This window comes from Phoenix dactylifera, chromosome 17, assembly GCF_009389715.1.
Source record: "Phoenix dactylifera cultivar Barhee BC4 chromosome 17, palm_55x_up_171113_PBpolish2nd_filt_p, whole genome shotgun sequence".
Classification (NCBI taxonomy): domain Eukaryota; kingdom Viridiplantae; phylum Streptophyta; class Magnoliopsida; order Arecales; family Arecaceae; genus Phoenix; species Phoenix dactylifera.
The window spans coordinates 14,218,358-14,239,830 of NC_052408.1; the positions used below are offsets into that span (position 1 = coordinate 14,218,358).

General features: G+C 38.0%; 2 protein-coding genes across 6 annotated transcripts; both read right to left on the minus strand.

Moving 5' to 3' along the window:
- Nucleotides 1–976: 976 nt before the first annotated feature.
- Nucleotides 977–8,479, minus strand: LOC103716229 (probable prolyl 4-hydroxylase 3). 4 transcript variants are annotated; one of them, XM_008804155.4, is made up of 8 exons: nt 7,656–8,479; nt 7,413–7,500; nt 6,565–6,662; nt 6,379–6,476; nt 4,809–4,938; nt 4,450–4,637; nt 4,140–4,228; nt 977–1,251 (listed from the first exon to the last, which is right to left on the minus strand). In XM_008804155.4, the coding sequence occupies exons 1-7, from the start codon at nt 7,898–7,900 to the stop codon at nt 4,155–4,157; spliced, it is 921 nt and encodes a 306-aa protein (XP_008802377.1). In that variant the 5' UTR covers nt 7,901–8,479; the 3' UTR covers nt 977–1,251; nt 4,140–4,154. The 4 variants fall into 4 exon arrangements, with proteins under 4 accessions (XP_008802377.1, XP_008802369.1, XP_017701212.1 ...); XM_008804147.4 differs by having other exon boundaries at nt 977–1,372; nt 7,656–8,477; XM_017845723.3 differs by lacking the exon at nt 977–1,251 and adding an exon at nt 2,424–3,263.
- A 1,277-nt stretch (nt 8,480–9,756) lies between these two features.
- Nucleotides 9,757–13,051, minus strand: LOC103716220 (lactosylceramide 4-alpha-galactosyltransferase). 2 transcript variants are annotated; one of them, XR_005506714.1, is made up of 2 exons: nt 11,365–13,051; nt 9,757–9,874 (listed from the first exon to the last, which is right to left on the minus strand). XR_005506714.1 is itself a non-coding variant. In XM_026808375.2 (1 exon), exon 1 carries the CDS (start codon nt 12,733–12,735, stop codon nt 11,491–11,493), a length of 1,245 nt encoding a protein of 414 aa, XP_026664176.1. In that variant the 5' UTR covers nt 12,736–13,051; the 3' UTR covers nt 11,236–11,490. The 2 variants fall into 2 exon arrangements, 1 of the variants encoding a protein (XP_026664176.1); XM_026808375.2 differs by lacking the exon at nt 9,757–9,874 and having other exon boundaries at nt 11,236–13,051.
- Between the last annotated feature and the right edge of the window lie 8,422 nt (nt 13,052–21,473).

Here is a 21,473-nt window from a genome sequence, read left to right on the forward strand (position 1 = left end):
TGCTAGTCTTTTGAATTGCCAGGCATTATCCTTTACTAGGACCGTTCCCTCAGGCCCACTTTTTATATTTATCTTGGTGAAGACTCCCACAATCACTCCCAACCATTAGTAAGACGAAAGAAGTTCGATATGAATAATTTCTTGAATCATGTGGGGGCTTTTGCTTAGGGTTACAATTGGTATATACCACTTCTATTGGTTGACAAGGCCCCAAGACTGGCTTCATGAGGCTATCTCCACTCACTGAAGTAGCCATTTAAAACCATTTTCTGAGCAAGCAGCCTTTATAGCAAAGTCTCCGCTGCAAACTAGAGTTCTATTGGCTTCTCCAGGAGAACTCTGTCAGCCAATGTGAATCTATGTGGATTCTTGTTACTCTATAGAGGATTCTTGGATTAGAAAATATTGATGCATCTCGTGCCGGAGCTTATGAATAATGGTCAATTAAGTGTTAGATTAGTACTTGGATTTTTTTTCCTCAACTTGACATATGACTTCTCCATCATTTTTCTGCCCCTTAAATAAGATTCTCTCCACTCGTTTCATGGGTTAGAATCTCTTATAATAGCTAAATGGGCTTCTAAACTTTGGAGAAATGTCCCTTGCCTAAGGTGAAAGATCCATACAATTATGTTCTCTGGATTCCATTTCCAAATTCCATAAGTCAATAGTACGATGATATATTTTTGTTCCCTATTAGCTAGCAATTGTACAACTGTACAAGTGCTTGCAGCAATCTAGCACATAAATCTCCTATCAGCCCTGTTACTACACAAATCCTCCATGTTTACATGAACGGAAAATTTCCAAAGTCAACTTAGTCAAAGGTTGGTCAAAGCAAATCATATCTAAAGTGACGAGGTCAAAACGATTTTAAATCATATTTCCCGCAGATAAATTATACTCTTGACTTTTTGAATCATATTTCTGGAATGCAATAGACTGGATATAAAATATAATAAGTTAAAAAACAATATAAATGTTAATCCCATCACATTTGTTGACTAGCAAATGGAATCAGTCACTATAATACAAAACATTATAACATCCAGCATAAATTAGTCAAAATCCATTTTGTTAAAGGAAGAAAAAAAAAAAAAACAGCCGTCTCCACTGTCGCTCCTATTTCTGTGTGTCTCAAATCAATTCTTTCTACAGCTGGGTATATAAGACTACAACTGAAATATCAGCAATAAATTTACGATCGCCTGACACGAGCTTAACCATCGGTTGAAAAGAACCACGTTTATTCTATATGATGGAAAAGATGAAGTACAGAGTGAGGGGAAAATATAAGCAGTTAGGCTGTGAGATGAACGGAAAATTCAACCGAAAGATACAGTTGACAAGCCAAATGATCCAAGAGATAAACCTGGAGGGACAGCATAAAATACCAAACAGTAAGTGACAAATATAAGTCCTAGATATTGCAAATGGGTGCTTCATTCGCTTCCACACCAGAAAATGATTAAAGGAAGAACAAGATTTAAGAATAACCTGTTTCTTTAACCTCATAGCTATTTCAAATGCTGAACTGTCATGTTGGGGTATTTTTCAAATGTGATAGTTGCCTACTTTCAAAGGAATGTGCCTCTGTGTTTTCTATGTACATGCTCCTCTAAATATGTCCTTAACAAGTGCATTTTATTTGCAGAAAATCTAAAAATTCTTCAGTTTTGCATATACTTTGTGTACTGCTTTTTTGCCTGGATCTTTCATAGGTGCTCCATGATCTCCAGCTCGAAATATATAGAACAAAGCATGCACCCCAAGAATCAAATCAAAGTATCAGGTAATTGATAAGACAGCAATTGGTGAGTGCATCAAGATTACATGATGGTGAGAAAATAAGGAACCTAACTTACTTGATCCAGGCAGCCATATTAGGATCCCTTTCATGTAGAAGAGGTCAAAATTGACAAGGTATGCATTAAGATGGATGGGCTTAGTTTTTCATTGAGTTGGTCAAATCTGTCATGGTATAGGCACTGATAAAGCGATTAAACTTTTGCTCATGTCTAAATAGTTCATGTGTTTCTTGCTTGTGTATTGTAATCTTAATGCACTGCCTTTTTTCATGATCTTTTCTAGAAGCCCCAGGATCTTCAGCTCGAAATATATAAATTAAGGCATGCACTTCCAACAATCTAACTACAGCTTCAGGGAATTGATACGACAGCAATTGGTGAGTGCATTAAGATTACATGATATGGAGAAAACGAGCAAACTAACTTGATCCAGGCAACTATATTCGGATCCCTTTCATGTAGAAGAGGTCAAAAATGGCAATACACATTATACTTGCAAAGTATGAATCAAGAGGAATGGGCACTGATAAAGAAATTAATCTTCACTAGTGCCTAAATAGTTCATGTGTCTCTTGCTTGTGTATTCTCCTCCCCCCCCCCCCCAAAAAAAAAAAAAAAAAAAAAAACAAAAAAAAACACACACACACACAGAGAACTTAATGCTGCAATATAATGCAAAATACTGTCTTTTCTCTCACTTACCATACAAAAACCACAAAATATTGCAATCTTCATAACAACGAGGTCAAAGATTATTAATCAAGCATTCTGTCGATCCTGAATTTAGTACACTTGGCTCCTCTTAGATAAGTCATAGAAACAAATTGTATATCATAGAATCTGTGGTTTCCAGAAACTTCAACAAGATCAATGAATTGGTTGGAAACTTGATTTCTGGACATTGATCTGTATAGTTCATCTTGAATGCTTTCTTCTCTAGGAGTGTCTATATACATTTAATAACTGAACTTCTATGGCAGACAATCACATGGAGGATATACTTACCCATATTCGTGTCCTAAAAATTTAGGAGAACTAGTCGTATCCTTGAATCTCTAATTGGATTATTATCCAAGTCAGAACATTGGTGTCAAAAATCAAAGCTGATATTGCCAACAAGTTGGGTATGCATCTAACGTTGTAGCAGCGTTCAAATGAACATCATATGGACTGCCTCCTTCATTCATTATATCACTTAAATGTAGCAATGTCACATAGAGCATTAAATGAATATGTAGAACCTAACAGCCTCTTTTAAGCCTTGCCGAAAATGCTCTCTCATACTCTGAAACTCCCGTACCAATCTCCATATGATGTCGAATAAAATGCAAATTTATATAGTTGAGCACCTCCAAGGTGAGTGCTCCAGTTCACCCTACCAATAACAGGCAAACTCCTTTATCACCAAATAACTTGTTTTCCACCATTTTCCTTGATGAATCATTCACCACTTCACTGTTATAATAATGACATGGACAACCAAAAGGTTACATAGGTAAACTATTTTCACTAGTCATTGCTATAAGCTAGGAATCAAGTCGGAGATAGTTTATTTATCGTACAATTTCTATATAAGATGCAAAAACCTTGCAACAATTGTTGAAATCAGTAAGGTACAAAAGTATGACTGAGAGTTGGTAAAAGGAGTATGGATCTGAGTATGACTATATCTGGATCATGGAAGCTTGTTCAAATTTGTTGGCCAAATATCATGTAAGGTGGGGTTTTTTCGCATATATACATCCTTGCAAATATAGCTCATTGCACATTAACCTTTGAAAATTACTATTTGCATATAGACCCTTCAAATCATTGTTTTTGCATGAACACCTCTCCCATTAGAATTTTAGCTAACAACATTAATAAATAACTATTTCGAGTATCATTTGACATTGTTATTCTTTTATGTGAATTCCCCCGAAAAAATTTAACATTTAGTTTGCATCAAAAAGAGCTAAAATTTTATATAAAATTGTCAGTGATATTACTGTAAAAGGGCATTGAAGTTATTTTGCAAATAAAACAGTTATTTATTAACACCTTTGGCCAAAAATTTAACGGAAGCAGTAACCATGCAAAAATGGTATTATTGTGCAAATAGTGATTTTTGGAGGGCAAATATGTAACAAGCATTGTTTGCAAGGGTATATATGTAAAATACACTTTAATAAAAGGAATTAAATTTCTGACTATGATATATCTGGATCATTGAAGCTTGTGCAGATATCTTGGTCAAATATCATGTCAGTAAGGTATCCTCCAGGAAGTTGAACCGCTTCTACAAATTACTACGTATAATTAAAGTTCCAGTTGCCGGAAGCAGGAAAATACCTGTAATGTGATACATTAAACTTCATACTCATGGATATGCATCCATTTCGTACATGACCACTTATTCCCTTTAATCACAGGACATGCACCTGAAAAAAAAAATCAAGAATTATCTCATATTCAAGAATTGGGCAATACTTTTGACAAGAAAACCCAGAGTTTTTTTTCACAAAAACAGCAGTTTCCAGACGATAGGATGAAACGTCACGTTCAAGAAACCAAACACCATGCCATGTAGAATACTTTGAGTATTAAAAAGCATGCTCTTGAACAAGAAAATTTTATGGGCAAGGGAACTACAATGACTAACCATGCAAACTTAATGGGTCTACAATGGCATCAGGCTTCATGCTCCAAAAGAGTAAGGCATCTCCCATCTTTGGTTTAACAGAAAGACCTTTCTTTCCACACTCAGATAGCTCATTGTACGATGGTAAAGAACTACTGTTGACCTTGACAGATGGGAATATTGTCTCACCGCCTTCTTCAACATCTGAACTGTACATATGTAATGAGAGAGATATAGAGAGAGGAGAGGAGAGAGAGCAAATGTCAGAGTTGTGTCCAAGCAGCTTAATATGACTAGAAAATTATGAAGGGATACATTCCTATCGAAAAATAAAAATAATAAGAAAAAAATGACAGCATATAAGATGTGAGTCTACATACAGATACATTAGAAGGGTAGCCATACGCTGACCCCCATTCTTAGTGTTGAATTCATCAAGAAAGTAGTCAAAGTGTGGTTCATATTTCTGTCCAACTCCATAATGCAGAACTTGGAGCCCCTCCCCATGCTCTGTGGAACATAAAGTCAGTTTAAGTCTCCTTGCATAATGGTTAAAAAAAAAAAGGTGCAGTGCATAGATAAGCCACCAGTAAAGCAGAAATGAAACTATCATCAAACCAATTAAAAATAGTATCTTGATAAAGTTTTGTCGCTCGCCTGTTGTATGCATGAAATCTAAATTGCTTCAAACTAAGAAAAAATTAACAAAGAGCCATTCTGCTTATGCAGGGAAAAACTCTCAAATAGTAAAAATTTTCAAGCCAATATGTTGTATAATATGAATTTTTCCAATAATTCATATCTTTAAATATTATTCTTATGCTTCCCCCATCATAACTCTAGATAATAAATTATTGTAACAGCAAAACAGCAGACTGCAGACTTTTACGAGAAATTAGCTTTTATAGCCTTACAGCATGAGTAAGAGTCGAGAATATACAACTTGCTCGGTAGATTCATAGAGGGGTTCATATTCAATCCAGAACATGAATGAAATTTATTATGAACTTCATGTTGTTGTTCACACTTTATGCTTCCCTTTATGTTTTTTCTGAAAAAAAAAAGAAAAAAAAAAGTGGAGTCTGTGACAATGCCCTCAAGACATTTTTCGGTTTTAGGACATCAATGCCATAACTTGAGGCAGTTTTTTCAATTACACAAGAAGTGAGTTAAAAGATTCATTGTTGTTGTAACGCATAAACCCTTCCGCAAGTATCTAATGCAGAAAGAGTAGTAATCTTTCAGTAGGCCCACCTGACAGAAAGTATGAAAAAACATGGCACCTTTTGTGTATCCCCTCTCAGTGATGCAGCATTATGAACAAATTGAGCACTATGCATTTTTCATACAAGCAGTTGCTATGCCCTCCAAAGTTTCCTCCCTTGTTCTAAAATGGCTGCCTGTTTCCTGTATAGTCAATAGTTGTTAAAATCAAATAGGTATAGAAACTAGCTCTTTTAGACCCTTGGGGGCTTAAAAGGAGAGCTAGTTACAGCCTACGATTGGAAAAAAGACCCAAACTACTTTGCTTATCAATCAGATCCATAAATATGGTCTATATACACGTTTCAACCAGTGTTCTTACTGCCATATGGGTCTTCTATCTGATTCTCTCTCCTTCACAGTTTATTTCTAATATTTTTTCTTTTGCAACAGCTCTTGGAAGATATTGATTAGTCAATATTGCGTTACATCACCAAAAACTGCTATCACTACAATAATAGAAACACTATTGGCAAGTTTTCAAGAAAGCACAAAGAAAACGGTGCATAATCCAATACATATTAAATCTTCACCCATTATTAAAAAAAAAAACATAAATGGGTTATAATAAGAGCTTTTTGTCCATAAGCCATGTAACGTGAGGAAGCATTCATCAGAAAAAGGAAATAGATCAAGATAAAATATATATATATCAGCCACAAAAAATCAAGGTTTTCTCATACATACCTACAGGTATAAAGGTATAATCTGCTATCCTTTTTTCAATGTATTGAATGATTTTGTCTTGTCCTCGTCTGAGAAACATGCCTGAGCTTGTGCGAACCCTGCATATCTTGCAGACATATAATGCTGAGAAACTGTCAACTAGTTTAAAAACTTCCTGAATATAAGAGAGATCTGAAGCATGCAAACCTGCTGCCTTTACTTCTACCAGTAGTGCTATCAACAACTGTCGACTTCACCATATGAGGCTTTGCCAGTTTAATTAGGTATTCACACTCCTCCTTGGACTGACAAATGTACATCAAAATCAGTAACACTTTCAATTTAGTAGCATTCTGAAAGGCAGGAGATGCACAAAATACAGAATCCATTACCATTAGCCAGTAATCAGATTTACAAAGTAGCATTCAAATCCAAATAATAAATACTCTCTGACCATAGATAAGAAGCCTTTTAATTTCCAGCATCCATAAGGATAAGGAAGAAAACAAGGAAAGCCAATAAGGTAGAAAAGGGGAAAAAAACTACAATAGTTAATAGCTAACTGGTTATGTGTGTGAATAAGGACACTACGTGCATGTTGAGGACATACACTGAACCCTTTGAAGGAATCTCGAAACATGGAGCAAACATGAGATAGTGGGCTCCAACGCTTCGACATATTAAGACATGAGAAACCATGTCAGATTGCTGGCCATGATACATATCCCTGTGAGACAACCAGTGAGAATCCTTTGGTTTCAGCAGGACATAATTGATTCACATTTCAGAGAAACAAACCAGTCAAAAATCAGAAAGATTAGGCCAGAATGGTGAAACGAATTAGTCATCAACTTTCCAAGAACTCTCTCCTTTCTCAAATGGACTGCGTTGCTTAATCTAAAAATCAGATGTTTCTCAAAATCGCCAACATATAATCCCAAAGAATCTTAAACTGACACCAAGTGTAAGTAAATCAAAGTCAAAAACTAAGGAAAAAAAAAGGGGAAGATTCAAGCGCGAGAGCAGGAAAAGAATGAGCTTTCGCAAAGACTGACCAAGAAATTGTGGTAGATGAACGCTCTGGGCTCCCACGAGACGACCTCCGTCCACTGCACCCCCCTCTTCCCTAGTCCATTCCCATCGCTGCAGCAACCACAACCCAAAACTCAATTTTTTTAACTTTTTCAGAGATTAAAGCAACGACACCAAATCCAGCGTCCATCACATCAAATCAAATCGGACCCAATACAGAGCAAAGAAAGCGGCAACACCGGAAAGGAAAAGAGCATAGAAAGAACCCGAGATACGTAGTTGTCGCCTCGAAGACGGATCTATCATGGCGTTGGCGGATGTCGACGCCTTCAGGGGCGCTGTTGGAAGGGACGGGAAGGGAGAAGATGCCGAGGGCAAGGAGCATGAGAAGGACCACAGACAGCATAAGGAGCACCGTCAGCGCGAGCGCGTACAGCGACGAACGCCGGTTCGAGAACAACCGGGGGCGACGCACGCCCCTCGCCATCAACGACGGCCGCGAGAAAGCCATGGCCTTGGCCGAGAGAGCTTAGAGGAATAAAAGGACGAGCTTTCGACGGTGATTCCTTCGGAAATAAATGGTGGATACCACCCCCATGTATATTTGGCAAGGAACACTGCAGCATTTAACTTGTTCATTTATTTCTTTCTCCTTCTTGGTCTTTATTCCATATTCTTTCCTACAGGGAGGAAGAGTTCCGTTGGATCGGGATTCCAGCGGCGGGCGCCCAAGGTTTGGGGGAAAACTGGAGTCGGTGTCACCGGTAGCGGAAAAAAGTCTTCGCCCGGCCGCGTCTCAGCTTCCCGCGGCTCGCCAAACGGCGGCGCTCGCCGGATTTCATTTCAATCGGCATCCAGATAAATGTAATTGGATCTAGTTTTGGGGGCCCACTATTAACAAGCAGAGTTAGGCCCCCAAGATTATTCAGGGCCTGGGCTGAGAAGCTGGAAGAGGGCATGGGCTTGTAGCTAAGTTTGATCGATCATATGAAGACGCAGGAGGAGCTGCAACTCAGGAATGTGGTCTTCTATCTCAAATTGTAGATCACTATTTAGGTGTGAAACGTAGTTCATGTCATGGGATGCATCAAATTATAATGACATTGTATCATTGCTCTTCCCTTTTTAATTGAAGCAAGGAAGGTTTTAGGGTAGGATTTATGAGGTGACAAGTGGATAAAAATTCAGAGTCACTCACAGTAACAGATGGACCATTATTATCTTTGTTTATTCTATGAAATCCAGGAAATAGATTGTGCTGCTTCATGAACCTAAACATAGATTATGTGATCATGTAACTGCATAGATCTATTGTCGTCGACGGCGCGATGGTGCACTAGCAAGGGCCGTAGCCTATTGGGACATAAGCTACCATTTGGATGGGCATTTTGTTTATCAAGGACCATGGCATGTACTAGCAAGTGCCCATTTTAGGTTAACAAGATGTGTATATTTTTTGTTACACCCACATGTATATCTAGCATGTCAGATATCAGAAAGATTAGATTCTTTCTTCTCTTTGCCATGCATTGGATTCCATTAGAATATGAGACATGGTTATTGGGACAGGGGACTGCATGCCACTCTAGGATTACATGTTAGGTTTGTGTTATGAGTATTCACAGTTTCTGTCATCATTGAGTCTTTCAACCATTCAAAGGAATTGGATCTGAATAATCCCCCTACAGCATTTGGACCATCATGAAGCGTAAACTATGTGCTGCTCAATTTGATTAAGAGGTTATCTGGCATAACTTTGGGCACACTGAAAGGTGGGGTGCAAGAGGCCATCTTCCCCATAGAAAAGGGACCCTTATTGACTGCATAGAATGATGCTCCAACTCTGCTGATGATAATAATCAGATGTAAACATTCAATCCAGTTTCCATGTTGCATATTGTCTTGCCTTTCATCGCATCGATTGTTCGGCCGATATGTCTCTCACCTTAGTCTTTCAACCTGAATAGCTATAGTATGGTCTTGATGTTCAGATATAACTTTCCTGGAGTTAATTCATCAAGCAAGCAATTCTGAATTCCCTATCTGCATGTTCTAGATAAATATTTCAGCAATATCATAAAGAACAAAAGCAGTCCAGAGACGCTGCAGCGGTAAGCATCATTGATGGTCCTCAACTGTCTGAAGCAAACAGAACACCAGGAGATCAAATGCAGAGAGCACAACTTTAACCTGTGGGGCATCTTCACCTTTGAAACACATAGGATGCGTATTTGTAGTGAAAAAAAAAATTGTAGGGTGTTCCTATCTGGATCTTAATGTAAAATATTTTTTTTCCTTTTCGACGGTAATAGTGAAGGCATTACCAATATAATGGAAAAAATTAATAATAAAAATTATCCAGGTGAAACACTTGGGAAAGTACCTAGCCAACTGATCCTGAAACCTCTTTCTAGTAGGGTGCCACCACTGTGCAGTAGTCAAGTGTTGCAGGCATATCAAGTTCCAATAAGAAAGATTGTGGTGCCTGATACATAAAGAAGAGTAGCACATTTAGTCATGCAACAGTAGTCATGAAACACATTTATCCAACTGATCCTGAAACCTGTTCTTAATGTTTTTGCTGCAATGGGGAATACTTCAACAATCAGGACAATGATTTATGTCATAGGATTTCTGCAGATAGACAAAATAGAACCAGCCATTAAGCTTGCAGTAATCTGAAGAACAGTTGAAGTTAAGAGATTAGGACTAGTAACTCTCCAGAAACATTGCACTGTCCATAGTCATAATGGTACAGTGCACCATATGAGAAAATTGTATCCTGAAGATGGATTTGGGGGAAAAATAGACCAAGTCATGGTCTCGTGGTTTGAATGATCCGAAGAATAATTGTTATTGGAGTTTAACATGGGATGTTTATCGTCTTTAAAGATACAAAGTGCGAAGGCTTTTCAACCAATCAGAAGCAGATCTCTCAGCAACAAAATCTTGGATTATGGTGGTTTAATTCATGCAGAATCACCAGAAATATGCGGGTATGAAACTGAATAGACAAGCAAGCTGATTTGCAATATTTAATTCAGATTATTGAGGTGAAAATTCCTAATGCCAGTCCTAAAAGCATTATCGAAAGTGTAGAGCAGGAATATAAAGAAATACATAAACAGCCATGCATTCAAGGTGAAGAACTTTTCATGCATTGCTTTTTATAGTGAAAAATCTAAATCAGGAGCAAAATAAGACCATAATAATACGATAGGTTGCTTTTATAGCTATTCCTAAGGCAGTCAACACCTATGAAGTGTGATTGTTCAGTTCATGCAGACTGAAATGTATTGAAATCATAAGAAGCATCACAGGTTAAACTATTACTTCACAAACTTTTACCCAAAGGAAAGAGAAACCAGTCAAGATAAGATAATCATGACCAGACAAACATAAAAATTGTTCTGGGGTATTTTTGTCTGCAAAGGACATGATTTTGATGAATAAAAAGTGAGAGAGCACTAATGATTGATCAAATGTCAACAATGGACTATAGCATCTTCTTTCAGATGTTCTTTCAGGGAAAAAAACTATGTCAGCTAAGAAAGGAAGGACATTTTTCAAAAGTTCAGAAACAATTGATGTAATTAGGGAGGTTATCGTCATCGAACATAACGGGAGGTTGTGTAGAACATGAAATCAAGTGTGATCAAACAATCAAATAAAACTTTTTGGGAAACGAGGTTCAATTGAAACATTTTATGCCTCCTTTCCAACAATTAAAAAGTATTCTGATACGTTAGGTTCTGAATGACATGGGTGGTAGAAATCCATTTTCTGCCATAGATAATCGGACTGAAGTTCATCGGAGAATACACACACATCACAAACAGATACCAATTGAATATCCTGAATTGCAATGCAAACTTGTTAGGCAGAACCAGGCCCATACACGCACAAAGTTTCGACAGCACAAGAATAAAATCCACAACCTTATAGTACTGTTATTGCACAGAATATTTTTCTTACAATTATCTCTCTCTTTCAGACGCTGCAGCCATGGAATGGACTTAGATGTTCCATGACAACAAGCTGTGGTAAAAATTGGCATTCGATGTTGGCACATCTCAACCACTTCTTCCTACTCCTTACTATTTACAGCGCAGACACATCAAAATTGCAGAAAACGCAGCAATCCAACATTATTCTTGCAATGACACTCCCCTCCTCAACCTTCATGCCTCTACTCTGCTTGTTCCATAGGTGCACGGCAAAGCTCTCCTCCCGAATTCTGTCGAGTTTGGCCGCCACCCACTTCGAGTGGTTCCCACCCTGTGGCCCCTGAAACAGCCCCTCTATCCTATTCCAATCCACCGGATAGAATGCCACCGGCGGCAGCACCGTGAACACGAAACCAGGCCTTCCCATCACCCTTGAGACCACCCTTGAAACAAGGTACGGTCCATTGTGCCCCCACTTGTTCCCGTCAAAGGTCAGCGCAAACTCCTGGATGAATTTATACAGAAGAGGATGCCTCCTGTCAAATATCATCACGGCATTGTTCAACCGGCTCCAATTCCCTGTCTCGGCATCCGCCGCCTGAGCTCCGATGACATTCTTAAGACCCAAGAAGCTCCTCATCACTACAACATCAGTGTCAATGTAAATTCCACCAAATTTGTAGAGGACTGCAAGCCGGAGCAGGTTAGAGAGGTTCTGCCCGAGTGCTACCTCCCCGGGATCGATCTCACCTTTCCGGAGGAGCTTGAACCAGGCCTTGGCAGGTGTCTTTTTGAAGAGAAGGTCGAAGTCCGGGGACATTGCCGCCACCTGAAAGCCCATCTCTTTGAAGGGCTTCAGCAGCTTAGTACCCCTGGGCGAGTCCATGGTGCTGGAGACTATAAGCAAGCAAGCACCCGGGTGGAATTTGAACAGGCTCTGCATTGACAGCAGCTCCCTGGGGCCAAATGCCTCCAACGAAGAGATCCAAGTCATAAAAAATCGAACTTCGCAAGAGGGATTGGGACGAACGGGAGAGCATCCGTAAAAGAACTCGTAAGCTCTGGCGAAGAACCGCCTCGAGCGGGCATTGGAATGCAGGCGGCGAAGTAGAGACCTGGCGTCGGACGAATTTGTGCCCTTAGGAGCCGAAGCGGAGCTGGATCCCAACCCATCGCTCGCATTCTCCGAAAGTCTCAACTTTTGGTGGGATTTGGGCTTGGGAAGGGAAACTTCTTCCCTCAGCGCGAGCATAGCCGCGGAGTTCGCCTCCTGGATTGGGGTAGCGGGGCGGGAGAAGGCTGTAGCGCCGTCGCCGGAGAGGTGGAGGAGGGCGAGGGCGAAGAAGGAGGTGGGGATGAAGAAAAGCAGAAGGGAAAGTATCCGCCTTTGCCTCGGCATCAGGGGAGAAATGCTAGCCGCAGCCACGGAAGGAGAGATCTTCTATCATCGCCTTCCCTCCTCTCAGGGGAGCTCCGAGGGCGTTCCAGTGGCGGCGGCGGCAAACTTAATAAGAAAAGAATTCCAACAATGGAAGGTTTTTTACCGTACTGTTTATTTAGTTTCCAAGCATTCAATGTTTACCAAGCCAGAGAGGGAGCTAAAAAGTGGGAGCAGTGGAGTTCTTTAATCTGTAAAGCATTGGGCTGCAGAAGGGGATCCAAAGAAACCAAGGGATTAAAGGAGTGTGAGTGCTAATTTACTACTAAATGGTGGGGCGTGACGAACTTCTTTTGTGTGACAATTGAAACCTCACCCAAAATAGTTAATTAAAATATATTATTATGAGAACTCGTGTGTGGATATATATTTAATTTTATATCGATTATTTATTAAATAAATTTTAAATATTTATATAAAATTAAAAATTTTAAATAATATTTTTTGACTAATCATTTTGAATGAGATCCTATTTTATTAGAGTTTCAGCCTCGAAGGGCCAATGAAGGAGGTGAAAAAAGATGGCGTTGGTGAAATTTTTCTTGAGAGACATACTCCTTGTAGAGTCGCCTGTTAGAATAATTTCAAAATATGGGCTTACACTGATTGCGTATTTTTGTTTTATAAAACGGGTTAGACGTATGGCTCGGAATAGTACTATGGTTAAGCCCAATATGATGTATGATCATTTTGTTTTATGGGCTTTGGTGCACTTTGGATGTATAGGATTGAGCCTTATTTATTGTGGTACTTTTGGTATGTAGGTCAGGAAACTCAATTAGGATTTTGGAGCCTTTAATGGAAAGGCTCTTCTATGTTTTCTATATATAGGCTAGGTCCCCCTCTCCTCTCCATGTGGTTGATAGCTTGCCCCATTGACGGCTATCTTTTGTGAGGAGTAAGGAAGGAAAGATCCAGCCACTATTATTTCAGGTGATTGAAGATCGTATTCAATATGTCTTTCGCCGGTATATCTCTCAAACTTGAATACGGTATTAATGTGATTCTAAATCTTAGCATGTTATTATTATTTATGATTAACATCGCCGTCATAGCTACCGTGCTCTCCATAGCATAGCTTGGTGCATTAATCATCTTAATAGAACGTCACAGTGAGACTTTTAACACAATGAAAATGTGATAGCAAATGATGGGGCAAAACAATAAATATATCATGTAGAAAAAAAATTTGCTGATTATTTCTATTTCCTTGTAATTAAAAAAATATCTATCATTAAATATCACATGATTTATATCTTTTTTTGGAAAATAATATAGCACAGTCTTTTGGAGTCAGCACATCTCCCGACATAATAAATATAAGATGTGAGTGAGATGCCAAAAATAAAAAATAAAAATATCTATCTTATGTATATGTGTGCATGGGTGTTTCTTTTTATATGTAACTCTCGGACGTGTAATCTCTCTCTTTTTTTTCTATTTTGGAATCATGCTTAATACTCTCTTTTTTTGCCAAAAATTAAAAAAATAAAAAGACAGCGCTATACCACCTTTCTCTCTCTCTCTCTCCCTCTCTAGTAGCATAGCATGGAGTCACATAGCATTGTAATGAATGCATGTATAATAAGTCAATACATAATTACAAATGCCATAGTGCTCTTATTGTAATAGTCATAATGGGCGAGAAGAAGAGCTAATTATGGTAATCTTTTAAAGTCCTGCAGCAGGTCTCTTGATGGTTCGTCCCGGTGAACAGATCGGAGATATTATGATTGATACCTACTTCAGTAAAGACTACTCTATAATCTTGGATTCCTTTGAAGAAAGGAGTACTAAGGTACTTTATGACTTGATATTAAAGATATCAACAATTGGCCCCACACCATTTTCACCTATAGAGATGTGTTATAATAGGTTAGAAACCAGAGCAGTTTTTTGTTTTGGCTGCATCATTCCAATTGTGCAACCTGCGCGTGTTACTGCTTTTCCGCCTCCATTTGCTGGAATCGGAATGGTTGAAAACAAAGTGGTGAACGGGTGCGTAACGCGTGGGAATCTGCCATACAGTTCGGGCCAAATCCTGACGCCAGAATGATAAAAAGCTTAACACCTCTAATTTGATTTTTTTTAATATTTTTAAATAGAAAAAAGATAAAAATCCAAAATGCAAAGGTCGTCTTATTCAAAACCCCAATTATCTCTTCTCTCCCACTTCACACCTCGGAACAGATAGATTCATATCTAAAAGAGGCTGATAATAAGTTCTTTGAAATTTGACTATTGTTTCGACAAAATAATAGTACCAATAACAATAATTTTCTCATCGAAACTATTTTATTTCTCTTATGTTTTTCCAACTTAAAAACTACCATACTTTAAAGGAATGGCACTATTAGGATTCATTCTCAAACCCTCTACGGAGGAGGGAGGCAACCATTGGCCACAGCCTAGTTCATTAGGCTGCTACCACACTCATCTACTATTGCTTTTGTCCAGGTTGCTAGCTTGTAATTTTTCCCCCTTATAACTAACATGTTCATCTTTAATATATTTATTGTTGATTTGGAAGTTAGTGTGCTTCCATTCCAGCACGATTTAATCATGCCCTGACCATGATTATTTTTTTCCTTAGGTCTCCAATTTATTATGTTTACTTGCCGAAATTTTCAAGCAACGTAAAGAAATTGATATTAGTCTTGGTCCAACGCTTCCCCAATTGAAAGAAGGTGAAGCGAGGCTAAAAAAATTAGCTAGAATTTTTTAATAAGATGGAACTCATCAAAATAGATTTTTTTTTTTGCATATCACATTCAAAATTTTGTCAATAATACATATAAGACCTCCTCTTATCTCTATTTACAAGTCAATTAAAATAAAGTTAGTTGTGTTCACAAAATGGCTATTGAGTTATGGTTCCATCAGGAAATCCAAGATAAGCCATTATCATATATTAAGGGCCTCTCTCTATGTTATGCCACATAAGCCAAAATGGGCATCTAAAAGTATAGACGAGAACTAAATGTCCGCTGGCTTTCGATCCAACCACCAATCTCTGATCTATTAGACCGGAACCTATGGGCTCGTTCCCTTCTCTTTCCTGCTGCCCGTGCACTAAACTAGCGTTAGCTACCCTCTCCACCATGCGCGACTGCCGAGTCAACTGTTGTTTAAAACAAGATTAGCTTCATCCATCAGAGGGAAAAGTGAAATAGTAAAATGCTTCCCACTTTCGAGTTTCAAGTTCGTTCACCATCGTCAATATGGATTCCAGCCTTCCACCGATCATCAAGATGATTTTCGTCTAAATCTTGCTGGTGAGGCTGTTGACACAAATCAGGTCGTCTCATTTCTGTATGCTTCATTCATCATGTGCTCGTCTCAGTGATTAGCTCGCTGGAATGAAACGATCTGATTGGCATGGTAAATGGCTACATTGGTGTAGGGTATAATTTTTTACTGTGGAGCACACCCTCAAACAAGAATTCAAGTAAGTGCTTCCTCCTCAAGTCCTAGAACTTCAAGTCCCTCCAAACCCTCACCCTCTTCTGCATGATATAGGCTTGCACCTCAGCTTTTCGATGATCATATCCAATACTCAAGTTCGCCCAAATAGTATGATCCAAAGCATCGAGCGACTCCTGATTCCTACATCGATCCACAAGGACAACTCGCCAATAGAGTTCGAGGATGATTACCATTTTGCTCCCCACTAGCATGTTAGAGGTGGACCCTCCGATCCCTATAAGCTTGCTCTCCCTTTAACAAGCCGGTGCATCTTAATCTTAGCAGCCGTGACTTTTATAGTAAGATCTCATTCGCATTCGACAACCTCACCCAACTTGGCTCCCTCTCAATCGAGAGCAACCGGCTCTCCCACAATATCTCTAATCACAACCTCTCATGACAAATGAATCGCGCTTCAACTGTGAGCTTTTTTCTGGAGTCTCCATTTGATTATGTTAACCTTTCTGCCTTGCTTAATTGACTTAAGCACAAGAAATTGATGACCATCTCGATCCATCCGTCATTTGGTTCAAAGATAGTGAAATGGGTTAAATGGGTCAGCTGATCCCTTTTTTTTTTCCTTCTAGAGAAGAAATGAAGAATTAATCAGGATAAACTATTGCATCACATTAATGCATTTAATCCACAAAATTTTTTATCACATCCCTTCTTTTAAAAAAAAAACAGAGCAAAAGTGATTGTTTGGGTGGAATAACTAGAATAAGAAAGAACAAAAATGCTTTTATTTCATGTTGACACCGAAGGGCAGTAGTTTGTCCTGGTACCATCAAAAATCGCGCTTTGGACGAAGAATGCGGCTCCAAGTAGATGACACGAGTGCTGTTTGGGTATTATTTTGTCTCGTCTCGGTGGCGTCCGCATCAGCCATCACGAGACTATTATGCCGTTCCCGTTCACAGCAGATCTAAGACCCCACGTTTTAGAGTAGCGCAAGGTGGGGCCCGTCCTTTTTTTCCGGCTGGTAGCCACGCGCCCATGCGGTGTCCCTATTCGTGGTCCTTTCTCTGTGTCGGCTGGTGCCAATCCTGAGACAGAGATTCTGTGTGATCTTACCAGTTTCTTTGCGTTGGCTAGTGTTTGACACGTAATTTAGGAGAAAGCTACAGATAATCTGCCTATTGATCTAATATGAAAGTAGGTGATTAGCTCAGCGGCAGGCACGACCTAATTAACACCATCAACTAGCTCATGTATTTCGCTAATCCTCAATTGCCATATTAGCCCGATAAACCTCGTATTGATTTGATAGGTGATCGGCCGGTGTACCTACAATTTATTCAATCAACATCGACATGGATTGTTGTAACCCTAAACGTTATCCTATCAATCAAGATAAATTTTGATATGAATGTTGTAAACCCTAAACCCTGGATCTATAAGGATAATATATCTTTGAATAAAATGAATTCGTATTTTAACTCGGATGAATTGATGCCACGAACCAATGCATATTAGCAGTCATTGCATGTGTATGGAGAACATTTTGAATGAATGATAAGCACCCTAAGAGATTTTTTTTCCCCATTTTTGTAATTAAAATGCTAAAGACAAATGAATGGCTAAATTACACCAAGATCTAACATCCATCTAGCCTTGCGTACTGCACCAATCTTCAATCACCTCATGGCAAGTGAATGGAGTGGCATTTGGTAGCAATAAATTTGGTAAGAGAGAGATATCTAATGGAAGATTAGGATCTTTATAAGAACCAAAGTGGATTGGCGATGGATGCAATTTGTTGAAGAGAGTTCTGCACTATGTGCAAGCTTTTGGGGCATATTTTATAGCTTCCAAAAAATCATTATTTCTCGATGCCTATTAGTGGTGTCGCCCTCTCTCTTCTTTTTTTAATAAATTAATAAAATAGATAAACTAATTATCTAAAATGAGTGTAAATGTATCCACCAAATCAGAAAATAAAATATTAAAAAAAATCTGAAGATATGTAGAAAAATTTCATAATGTAAATTTAGCATGGTTAGTCATCTACAGTATTATTAGGTTTTTTTATATAAATGTGAAAAAGCTCGATACCTGCACGGTCACAGGCTGGTGATCATTCTGATGTGGCAGCATGCGACGTCTGAGACACAAGCCAGTGTTATACATGTAACGCGGATTGTAACGCCTTACTCACCAAATAAAAAATAACAAAAAGAAAAAACATGGCTGTCATCGAGCACGAACAGTCGTACTCGTTTTCAAAGGTGTGGTCCGGCCCGGCGTAGGAGCCTCTTTCGTTTTGGCCGCAGCTTTTCCGTGCATGCTCGCGCGCAAAGAAGCATTTGCTCAGCCAGGCTGTCAAGGAAGGTGGATTAAACTAATAGATGGAAGCCTCCGAACGGTGTTGGCCCACTTGGGTTGGCCACGGGGAGCAGGACCATCAAACCAACCAAGCGCCCGGTTAACCTTCTCACAATAGCACCTCAATACATTCGAAGGTCTGAGATCTAATACTCTAAGGGTTTATTTGGTTTGCAGGAAAAGAAAGGGAGAAAGTGTGGTCAACGAAAAAAGTAATGAGATGTCTTTTATATGGTTGGAGTTTTCAAAGGAAAGAAATGAAAAAGTTGTATTTTCATGAAAATATGATTTCCATATTTCATGAAAAAGTCTTTTCCATGAGAAACATGCAAAAGTTACTTTTCCATGAGCCGGGAATTACTTCATTTTTATTTTTTTTCCAAAAAGACCCTTCAGCATTAAAAAGGCATTAAAGACCTAATTTTTATTAAGGGTATAATAAGAATTACACATAACTTTTCCAAAAAAGTGGATGGTCCACTAAATATAAGCACTCTGAAAATCTATTACTTTGATACTTTCCCATGGTCAACCAAACATGCCAAAAGTATTTTTCCAGGAATCTTCTTCCTAAAAATCTGCTTTCCAGAAATCATATTTCTAGGAGGGAAAATGCTTTCTACGAACCAAACGAGCCCTAAGGTGAACTCACTAAGATAAGCCTCTTTCCTTTCCGTGCCTTCTCTACAATAGGTCGGCCTTAGGCAAACTTACTAAGAAAGACATTTTTTCTTTTTGTTTTGTCTTTGAGGCCTATCCTGTGGTGAGCTTCTTTGAGCCGGGACCTTAGGCGACTGTCTCAGTCGCTTAAGAGTTGGGCCAGTTTTACCTTGTCACTCGCTCGAATGGATAAGAATAGATGTTGGGAGTCAATTTGTGCATGCAGGAGGCGTTTTGCATGGAGTGTTGATCCCAAGGATGAATGGGTGTACATCATGAGATCATCATGTTTGGTGATACTATAATCATTCTATGCGATAGGGATCTCCAATCACCTCAATTTCTCAAATTACCATCAAACCTAATAATAGGATACTTGTGCTTGAGATCGGAAATCTAAGTAGTGATTTTGGGTTAAAATTTGAGGATAAAAATACTCCTAAGTGTAACGAAAAAAAATGGTATATCAATATACCATTCGATATTATATATACTATATTTATAATGATATATATTATATTAGAATATATAATTGAATTATAATAGAAATATATTATTATACTTTATATTTTTATAATAAAATTATTTATTATATTACTTCTATTTGCCTTATTTTTTATTCAAAATAAATATTAGTATTAAAAATAATATATTATAAGTATAAATGAAAATATATTAGTTCTATAATAACAATTAATATATCTTTATAGCATTAATAATTTATAAGATTAATAAATATATATTTTTTATGAAATATATTAATAATTTGTTATAATATATTTTATATGATTAATAAACATATTTTTATGAAATATATTTTAATGGTCATTGATCTTGGATTTTTATGAAATATCAAACAGAATACTCGTGGATACCTAAAAATCTTTAATTATTGAAATGTAGCATACCAAATACAGTGATCTTAGATTGTTGGGATCAGATTATTTCGAGATAAGAATCATCGACGATCTAAGATCATCTTGATATTTCTATTTGGATAACCAAATGCCACCATAGGGCGTACAGAGATGACTGGCATACTGGGATTCAGAGAAATGGTGGATAGAATTTGACAGGATTCAACCACCCTAGATGAGAAATTTTCCAATAGAACATTTGGGTGCTATGCACGATACATTTGGGACTTTAAAAACGGTATTCAAATGATGACGCAAGTTGTTCTTAAATCCAAAAGCAATAATATTTCCATGACATTTTGCTCTAGTGGAACTTATTGCTTCAACCATCCAGTGGGCCAAAATTAACCGTGCCCCTTTGCCTTTGGGAAACCATTAGACCTGCACCAACCATACCAGCCTTCGTTTTTCAAGGAAGAGTGGCATTACCGAATTGTAGGAAATTGTGTTCGGGAGCAAACAAATGAATGATAAAATTAGAACCCCAAGTAGAATTTTCATGTAAGGCCCCTAATCAAAAGGATCAAAGTTGTTGAAATGCCAAGTTCTTCCTCCCACCTTGAGTTTTGATGATGCATGTTCGTCTGAAATCCAGTATTTGTATTTGAAGATAATTTATTATGATTGGTAGTGTGGCTATTAGTCTGGATCTAGAGATATTTATGGTTGGAGGAGGTTTTAGTCTATACCTCACTCAATATTTTTCGTAAGTAGCCTACTTTAATTTACCATATAATGTCATCTCAAAAAAATATATTTAGATAAAATGGAAGTTCCTACAGTCGATTACGTGAAGATGGACCTCAAGAGTAAAACTTTGCAGGAATCCATGGAACCATCTTCTCTTCTTATAAAAGCTTGTATAATATTTATATATATAGAGATGTACTAATATTATATCAGAGAGTTGTAACTCATATTTTAGTGATAATTCACCATTTAAAGCTGAACAAAAGGATGATGTGGGCTTCTATGAGCTTATAAATCTCTTAGCCTTATTTTTTTCATTTTTTTTTATAAAAAAGTTTGATAAGATTCCTCGAATGCAAGATTTCAATCTCCATAATGTTTCTATCAGAAAAAAAAAAATCTCCATGACATTAGTTATTTTGAGGAAGGGCCTTATCTAGATAAACGTGCCGAAATGGTACCTGATCAGTTACATGCTGTGCTTTATAACACAATCCTTTTGGTAGTCTGGTCGGTCCTCTAACACTGTTCGGAATGCCAATGGTGGTGGGAAAGTTTTTGGTACGAAAATTGTACACATAGTAATATGATGTAAGGCTAAAGTCGAATCGGATAAGGATTGCTTTAGTTACTGATTTTCAT